The sequence below is a fragment of the Erigeron canadensis genome, chromosome 3 (genome assembly GCF_010389155.1).
Source record: "Erigeron canadensis isolate Cc75 chromosome 3, C_canadensis_v1, whole genome shotgun sequence".
NCBI lineage: Eukaryota > Viridiplantae > Streptophyta > Magnoliopsida > Asterales > Asteraceae > Erigeron > Erigeron canadensis.
In genome coordinates, this window is record NC_057763.1 from 26,545,611 (window position 1) to 26,555,364 (window position 9,754).

At 31.6% G+C, this 9,754-nt stretch overlaps 1 protein-coding gene across 2 annotated transcripts; it reads left to right on the top strand.

The window, feature by feature from the left end:
- The first annotated feature begins 4,407 nt into the window (after positions 1-4,407).
- On the top strand, positions 4,408-9,697 carry LOC122592586 (bromodomain testis-specific protein). 2 transcript variants are annotated; one of them, XM_043764852.1, is made up of 8 exons: positions 4,408-4,527; positions 5,995-6,646; positions 6,735-6,812; positions 6,898-7,126; positions 7,295-7,376; positions 7,527-7,665; positions 8,073-8,426; positions 9,233-9,697. In XM_043764852.1, exons 2-8 carry the CDS (start codon positions 6,035-6,037, stop codon positions 9,437-9,439), a joined length of 1,701 nt encoding a protein of 566 aa, XP_043620787.1. In that variant the 5' UTR covers positions 4,408-4,527; positions 5,995-6,034; the 3' UTR covers positions 9,440-9,697. The 2 variants fall into 2 exon arrangements, with proteins under 2 accessions (XP_043620787.1, XP_043620788.1); XM_043764853.1 differs by having other exon boundaries at positions 6,018-6,646.
- Positions 9,698-9,754: the final 57 nt, after the last annotated feature.

Sequence of the window (9,754 nt, forward strand, 5' to 3'; positions counted from 1 at the left end):
TTTATATGCTTTAAATGAGACTAATGCACAATTGCACATCAGTACTAGTAGTATGTTCTATTATAATAGATGTTATAAAAACAGTTATTGTGATTGATATATTGTAAGAGATTGGAATTAGTTGACCACTTGAATTGTTAAGTTTTTTTACCTACCATTATATACACTACAGGGGTGTCATATGGGTCATGGTCTTGGCCTACACAGTCAAAGGCCAAACAAATACAATGCAAATAATATATAGATTAGTGTCTACTGTGTTTGGCGCGGGAGGTCTCAGTATCTCCTCCAGTCAATCACCTATCAGCCTCGCCCCTCATGATTAGCTGAAAACTTTGGGGATGGTCTAGGAAATGTTTATGGCTTTCAGGCCTGATGTGTCGGGCCAGTCATTTATTACTCGACTAAGTGTGAAAGTATTTTCATGAAATACTTTTGGCATGGTTTGGGATGAAAATTTACATGGTAGTGCCTCTTATTTGGTGGACATGTTATTTTGCTCGGTTAGTTTCTTGTAATCATATATAGCTTGCCTTTTACATATTAGCTAGATTTTAGACCCGTGTACAACACTGAACACGGGTTTACGATATTATTAATATTAGATCTTCATACATTTAAGTTATTAAATCTTATAATTTTGAAAATATACGGTTCTAAGTGTTATACTTTGCAAGTTGTAGTACAATAATCACAGGTTCGACACTGTCATAATTAGCTGAGACATATTAATGAAATTGTTTGTCGTAGTCATTCCACAAGACACATGCTATAATAATTTCTCTTCAATAGAATTTTTTGAAACCAGTTGTACTCGTAATGTGATATTATTATGAAAGATAGTTAAGAATTAAAATATAAACATACTTGTGATCTTGTACTTGACATTCAAGTATATTTACTTGATCATGATGCGAACCCATAACACGCATATGTTTATTTTTAATCACTTGTCCTATGATAATTAGATAACAATTATGATTGTTTTCATATTCTTTGATAACAGGTAGGACTCTTGATTTGAATGACAATTGTAACTTCAAACATTAATACGCAAAACTAATATATAAAAAAGGAGAAAAATATGTATCTTTTTGATTGAGAGATAGAATGAATCTTGAATGGAGTTCATATTGATTTGGATTTAGTATTCAGGTAACCTTCTGTTGTAAATTGTGATTTCTTCTGTGATCGTCCCATGTTCAGTGATTCCTATTGTGTTTAGGATAAGGATGTTGTATATCGTCATCTGTTATTATGTTTGAGATATGTATCTAGAGTTCAAATTGTGTTTAGATTAAATATTAAAGTAGATATTAATATTTATAATTTATAAAAATCTAATCAAATATTTGTTAATAAGTCATTAGGTTTGAAAATTTTTTTGTAAACAATATTTCAGGGTTAAAAATAAATATAAATTAATGAGACTTTTTCTACAACTTAATATAAATATAAATTAAGTATTCAGAGTTAAAAAGTGTAAATTATTGATGGAAAACAAAAAAAATGTAAATTAATGAGACTTTTTCTACAACTTAATATAAATACTAATATATATATATATATAAGCGAGAGTCAATTTGATGAAATTGAGCAATTAGATTAGTTAATAAGTTATTAGTTCAACTATCTTATAGTATATAACTATATATATAATATATATCTATAACTCTTATAAAAAAGTAGTTAACCAAGCTTTTTAAAGCTCTCTTGAAATCTAAAACTATATTGAAAAAATGCCACATAGGATTTTATCCTATGTGTCAACTCCATATTTTTTTCAAAAATAAACTATATATTTTTAAAAAAAAATGAACTTATATATATATATATACTTATTAAAACAGTAGGAATCCGAATGATCCTAGAGGTCCTACAACTCAAACCTATTTTATAATATCGACACATAAGCCTTAATCCTATGTGGCATTTTTATAATTTTTTGCCAATAATTTAATTATGTAAAAAAATGAAATAAAACTAAAAATCCAAGATATTATTTAACGTGAGATATTTGTTTTCTTTGGCAAATATTTTGTTTCCCTCCTCTAATTATTTTAGTATTAATCTAATATTAATCATATATCTATGAATGTGATATTAGCTACTCAAAGAAACACACTTTTGAAGTTTCGTATGAAATATGCAAATTCCGTTTTTATTTATTTTTGATTCTTTTTCTATACCTTATTCATCATCCTCATCATCATCTAAGTTGGTTTTTTCTCCTATCAACATCTGTATGATTTTTTTATTTCTCATTTCAGCTTTGTAATAACGCTTCTATTTGTGAACTCGAGTTTTACCTTTCTAGATGTCATGTATTTGGTTATTTTTATCTCAATATGAACAATTTCTTTTTTAGATAAATGTTGTTGTGTTAGCATTCTGATTTAATCTTGATTGACATAAACTTTCTATACCCATGTCACCATTTTTATACTATTTGCTTTTGCAAGTGATTTTGAGTTTTAAATTACTATAAGGTGATTTTACTTTTTTGAAAAAATAAACATAAAGACATTTTGAATTTAACCTAAATTTGAATAATAGATTTGTTTTTTATAATCTAATTGTAATTTTAATTTGGTTTGTCTTTAAAGCTTTTCATCTTTTACGAATTTCATTATTTGATGACTTAAATTCTACTAAAGTATTTTATTTTGAATGAATGTGATAAAATTCTAATGGATTACATATCAGTTTGCAAAAATAATACGAGTAGTTGTTATGGTCTTACCTTACATTACACTTAATTTAATTTAATGTTTATTAACATTGCATGAAGTATAATATGTGGTATTAAATATGAATATTTGATGATAACACATTAGTGTCCTAAAAGGCTGGTATAACTTATAATCGACCAATTAATAGTTAAATAATAACAGTTATATTTTGGATTTATATATTTCATTATATATAAATATTTCCATTACCGATAAATATAGATTTGTATATGCCTGCTTAAAATACAAGTTATAATTGTTACAAATTGTTATTTATACTCATATAACTAAAGAACATGAACAACTTTTTTAAACAGCCGCACATCGTGCGGGTAAAAGACCTAGTGTGTGTATATATATATATAAGATTGTGAAAATTTTGAGGATTTAAGATATGTGATTCTAAAGACATCGATAGATGTTGATATATGGGGAAGTTTGAGACTGAGAATAATTGGGTTCATATTAGCAAAAATACTTTTAGAAATTTCCTATAAAATTATGAAAAGACTCCTGTTAAGCTCAAATGTGCCGTTAATAAAACGCAAAAAACATTCACACTTCACACTTATTATAAGCTTCATAAACAATGGACCATAACTAATATGGTCCAAGATCTCTATTAATCTTAAACTTGGCCCATTATTTCACTAGTCCAACCCTTTCACATAATACGGGTACACCAAATTAAATCATAAGTTTGTCAAAAGTTGTAAATTTTTTCTTTTTTAGCACCACTTTCAACTTTGTTTTTTTCTTTTTTGCATTATCAGCTAACTAGACGTTATAATGAGCTCTATAACTCTTTTTATGATGGATTTGATATATTTTAATGTTTGATGTGATTCATACAGGGTTATAAAAAAGGGGTGATATTAATTTATAAAACACAATTTGTCGATAAATACCAACGGAAGTATCTAAATGATGGGTATGGTTTTTAAGACATCTTTTGCAACATCGAAAGGCCATAATAATGTAGTAAAACTACATAACATACATTAAATTGTTGCCAAACGGATAATGCCATTTGTTGATAGTTAATGAACAATTGATGATTTGACAAACGGATGTTTGATGATGTGTTTGTCTCCAACTTCAATCATGCTCATTTGTATAGTAAATGGATGAACAAGGTTATTTTTAAGTTAAACTAGACGAGTATCCGCAATATTTAATGAGGGTGGTGGCGGGTGACGGCGATGAAAGTGACAGAAAAATTAATTGATGTAAATGAGGGTAGTGTAGTATTTTTAAGGACCGATATATATATATATATATATATATATATGTTGCAAAGAATTTTATAAAAGGTATTTTAGGTATATCAAGTATAAATATTTAATTAGTGAAAAAATAAAGACTGAAAGTTGAAAAAAAAAAGAAAAGGAGAGATAGTTTGTTACATAATTCAAGATAAGAATTGTGAATTTGTGATTATCTTATTTATAAATAGTCAAATAAAATATTATCTTAAGCTATTAAAAGAAAATTAAAAGAAGCAAAGATAACTTGTCAAATAGGATCAAAAAATATTAGCCCATAAATATGGTCTAGTAAAGTCCGGGGACCTCTCTTAGCCCATTTTTTCTCATATTAAAACTTTTTCATTCAACCCCTTCCATTCGTATCCTTTTTATCCTCCTCCACAAAATATACAAAAAAAATAAAAAGAAATAGTAGAAAAATTAAAAAAAAAAAACTAAAAATCAAATTCATTGTTTCGCCTTCAGAATTCAAATTCAAAAACAGATATAAGTTTAACGTCACTTACCCGCTCACACTCTTCTCACAGGTGATATTTTCTTCCAGTTAGCTGTCTAATTGTTTATATCTGTTTCTAGGGTTTCTGTTTTTCTTGATTTTGGTTGTGTTTTATTATATGATTTGTTTTAAAGTTTTGATCTTTTTATAAAATCTTGAAGACCCATTTTGGGTTTTTTGTGTTTTTGATATTAGAATTATTTAGACTGCAACAACAATACCTAATCCGAGGGTGGAGAGACCGATTCGGGCTGAAATTTGTTTATAATATGATTTAAACATGATACATGTATAAAATTGTGTATGTATATGTATATATTTATATACATGATGATATTAATAAATTGGTTGGTTCGATTTTTGGGAAGTTTTAGTATGTCAAATGGATAATTGGGTTGTATTGTTATACTTTGATTAATCGGTTTTGTTGGGGTTCAGTGAACTGATTGTCCAAACTCGGAAGCCATGTTTTTTATGCTCGTATCGCATAAAGGTTCCGCCTTTTATGTGTAGAAATGGGTTATAGTGTTTTATTTTATGATAATGACCTTTTTTACACCCAGAAAAGCATATGATTCAGTACTGTGGCCAATACCCGAATAGAAAAATACATGCTTTTACCGTGATGAAGTAAGTACTTAAGGCAATATGAGCACCGTAGTGTTGATATATTGAGCATATATGTAGAGATAATTGGTTGGTTTAAAGTTTTGGAAAGTTTTGATTCTGTTTAGTGTTTAACAAGGTTGTAAATATCGCTTTTCGATATCGTCTCGGTCGACCACCGATAAGCGATATATCGGGGATATATCGGCCGAGATAACTGAGATTTACAACCATGGTGTTTAATGAAGAACATTATTGGGAAGAAGAGCAAGAATCTTTATGTGATGTAGGAATGAAAGTATGACCAATTGGTGATTCACTTGTTTTGTTTTACCTTTCGTTAATCGGTTTTGTTGCGGTTGTATGACACTGATTATCCAAAGCGGATTATTTTAGGCCGATATCACATAATGATTCTTGCTTTTAAGCTGAAAATGGGTATTGGAGAAAATTCTTTTGTTTTGTTTTGTTTTGGCTGTATTGAATGTCAAAAACCATCCAGAAAGCCCATTGATTTATGTTTCGCCCTCTTTCAAAAACATACTATGAACTATGAAGAATAAAGTACTAATTAAAGAATAGAAGTGTAAAAGAATATGGATGTCTTATGTATGGTCATCATATGCATCATATGTTCCTGACATAAGCTACACTACCTGTCATGGGAAATCTGTAAAATATTACCCAAGCTAAGAAAGGAAACCAGTAACAATAAGCAGTATATATTTATAAACTAATCGGTATTATCCTCCATGAATTGCTATTTTGATTTAAGGCAACCCAATGGTCTTGGATTTTTAACTTCAAAGGAAGTCATATTAAGTATTAGCTAACATTTTATTAAAAAAAGAGACTTACTTTATATAACATTTTGTGGTATCCTATGTAACAGTTCAACACTTATTGAGTACTCAGTTTTAGAAGCAGTAAACATGAAGCGTAAACGTGGAAGGAAGGGAAAATCTCAAAATACCTCTAACGTGGGAATATCAGATGCCGATCCAAGCATTGATAATATAAGTGACGATGATGTATCCAGTGAAGGTGATGTTGAGAAAGATGAGAATGTGACAAACTCGAAAATGAGTATCGAAACCCCATCAACAGAAACTGCTCAACCTGAAAAACCTGCAGCTGTCACTTCAACTGAGGTTACCATTAAGCCTTTAGGAAAAGTTTACAATAGGCTTAAAGTCAAGATCAAATCTTCAAAACCAGTAGAACCTCAGGTCACTTCATCAGATGCAATTACACATAGTGATGCTGATAAAAGTAGCCAACATATTAGTCAAGAGAAACAAGTAGCTGTTGCGAAAGTAGAAGATATTGCCAACTCGGTACCGGTTGGCAACGAAGGTGCTTCAACAACACAACCGAAAAAGACTGGAAGCATAAAAATCAAATCATCGAAGGGTTTTGGTTCAACCTTGAGTCCTTGTAATAATGTTGGGGTGCCTCCGGTTGAGGAAACCCATCAGAAAGAGCCCGAGTCACTTTCTCGAGATTCTGTATACAACAAGCAAGAACTTAATGCTTCTCTTGAGGTACTTTTATATAGATATCTTCAATTACCTGTTTGCAGTATACACGGATGTAATTTCTCACTATGGTATCGTAATGTTCATGTTGTAGGTGATTACAAGGATCATGAAAACGGATGCAGCGGAGCCTTTTAATAATCCAGTGAACCCTGTCGCTCTTGGCATCCCGGTCTGTATTGACTTTTCCGTTGATGTATTTAGATACTGAAATTTTCATTAGTAGATTGAAATTCATATTCTCCTTTTTGGCACAGGATTATTTTGATGTCATTAAAACACCTATGGATTTTGGGACCATTCGTAGTAACCTTGAAAGTGGTGTTAAGTATAAGAATTCAGAGGATGTGTATAAAGATGTGCAGTATATATGGGATAATTGCTACAAGTACAATAATAAAGGTGATTACATTCTTGAGCTTATGAAACGTGTGAAGAAGAATTTTATGAAAAACTGGGCTGCTGCAGGACTGTATACACAGCAAGGTAACATTTTGTATGGGTTGTTTTACTTTCACTTTTATGATGTGTTATCTCGAGATTAGTTTGTAACTTTTATCACATTGACACGGGGTTCCTCCAAATCATGTAATTTGTCAACCACATATAGACCTTCAATAAGTAATCATTGGTGTTCGGTTTCTTTTGTGGCAGGTGACTTGAAGGATGTATCTAGTCAAGGGAAATCGTCCAGCAAGAGTGGGCATCTAAAACACAAGTCGAAGAAACGTCATGGGTATACTTCGCTTTTGCGAAAATTATGTTTGGTTGTGATTTGCGTCTGTATCTCAACGGTTATTAACCTAGTAAAGCTTTGTTCACTTGTAAGTATATGATGCATATATATAAAACAAAATCAATGATCTTCTTTCTTAATTTTCCACAGATTCAAGCGCCACAAGGATGATTGTTTATGTGCTATATGTATCATGGTGCGGCGCAGGCAGGAGCGAGAGAAAATTATGAATCCTGCTGATGACCGGACTGAAACAAGTGATGGTCTGGGCCAAGAGGTCAAGTTTGAGGTAATCAAGTTAGTTACTGAACAAGTGAACAGTTAAGGTTATAGACATGGTAATATGCGAAATGCACTTCTATTACATTAGTAGTGTACTCTATTCTAACTTTAAAAAGTGATTTAGGAGATTTATGCCTTATGAAGACGCTTTAGGCGACTTTTGATACAGATGACTGCTTTTCTTGTTTGGAAAATTCTTTACCTGCTTGACTCATTAGAGTTAAAATATTACTAGATTTTAGTCTGTGTATGGCCGGGTAAGAGGATTATTAATCAACTATTAAAGAACTACTTATTGGATCCGCCCTTTAATGCTATCTGTATTTTAGTGTTGATGTCAGGATAAGTTTTTTTGGTGTGAGTAAATAACTGAAGTTGAAGGTTCTTAGTCTCATGGTTTTGAATTTCTATTAGGGAACATCAGCGGCGGAAAGTCCTAACGGTGATGATACATCATCCAGTTCAGACAATTCACGAAATGAAGATGCAGATACTGAAATGGAAGATAAGCGAGAGGAAGTGAAGCTGGAAAAGGAGCTACAAAGCACTTCACAAAGTAAGCAACAAGAAACAGAGAAACCATTTGAGACCAACAAAGAAAATTCTATAGCTGAACAGTCTCAGATAGATGATAAATCTGGGACAGAGAAAAACAAAGACATACAGATGATGGAAGCAGGCAATGCAACCAAAAACGATGTGAATAATGGCGGTGAAAAGATTCAGCGCGAAAATATAATTGCCATAGTTGAAAATCAGAAGCCCAAGGTAATTGTTTTTCTTAGGGCAGTTATATTGGGCACTTGGTTCACACTCTTTATATGAATAGCTTGGGTGCTTTAAAATAGTTTTCTAGAATAACCTGGTGGTGGCAGCCTATATATGCTCCTTGCCCTTGTTTTCCCTTTTGATCTAGACAGGAGTGTTTATTCTAGAGGTGGATAAATGAGTGACTTGGGCAATGGATTTGGGTTAGAGAATTTGATTTTTTTTTTTTGTTAACCTAGGTATCTGACCCACTTTTTTTTTTTTGCGACGAGAGTAATATTTTTTTGCTCCTAGGATTCGAATTTGGGACCTCTAGGTATTTTCACTCTTAGAAACTACACCATTACCAGGCAATCACCCTTGTGGTTTAAGTGGGAATTTCTCTCAATATGAGTTGAAAGCGGTTGGGTCAGATTGACCTGCCAAGAGGCCAAGACTATTATTAACAGTTAGTGTGTTTAGTTGGAAAAAAACATGTCATTAAGATACTAATTTGATATTGTAGACTAATTCGATATAAATTCAGTTCCGACCACGCCCACCCATTTGATCCATATAAACTATTACAAAATTTATGGAGTTCATAGAGTGAATACGTCAACCCATTTTACCTTTTTGTAAATCTGTTAAATTGCCGTCACTAGAGTTTTCCTTATCTTGAAGGACAAAGGCACAGTGGAGAGTGGTTCATTACATAGTGTGTTTTTGGTGAATTTCTTGCCGGCTTCTCAAACTAAGAAATTTGAAATTTATACAATTGATGATATGTTCATGTTAGCTAACAACTATTTGTGTTGTGTATACAGGAGCTGTTAGATGCAGGTGCGAAAGCCAAATTGTTGAAAACCCTCCATGAGCGTTATGATAACCCAATTGTTATGGATTTATGCGCCTCTTTATTTCCAGAGAATCCAAAGTCGTTATGGAACAGGCCTCATTCATTGGCTCACCATCATGATTCTTCTCGCAAGAGCTCCATCGGTGCTGCTATCGCAACATTCCTCAAGTATTAGACTGAATCACTTAATCCGGTGATTCAGAGGAAGTCAAATTCTTATCATCTGTCAAATATTCTTGACAGCAATTGATTGCAGATTCATGATAGTACGAGAACGAACTATAGATTTGGCTTCTGAAGTAGCAAGTTTCAATTTTTAGATGAATGTTTGAAATCCTAAAAATATGTGAACTCGGAAAATATGTTTGTAAAATGATGTAGTTTAGCAAGGGAGATTACGCTTTAAGGTGTGTAACAGAAACTATTTTTAAAATATAACTAGTTTTAAACAAAAAAAATTAGGAAATGTATAATTTTCACTCGGATATAT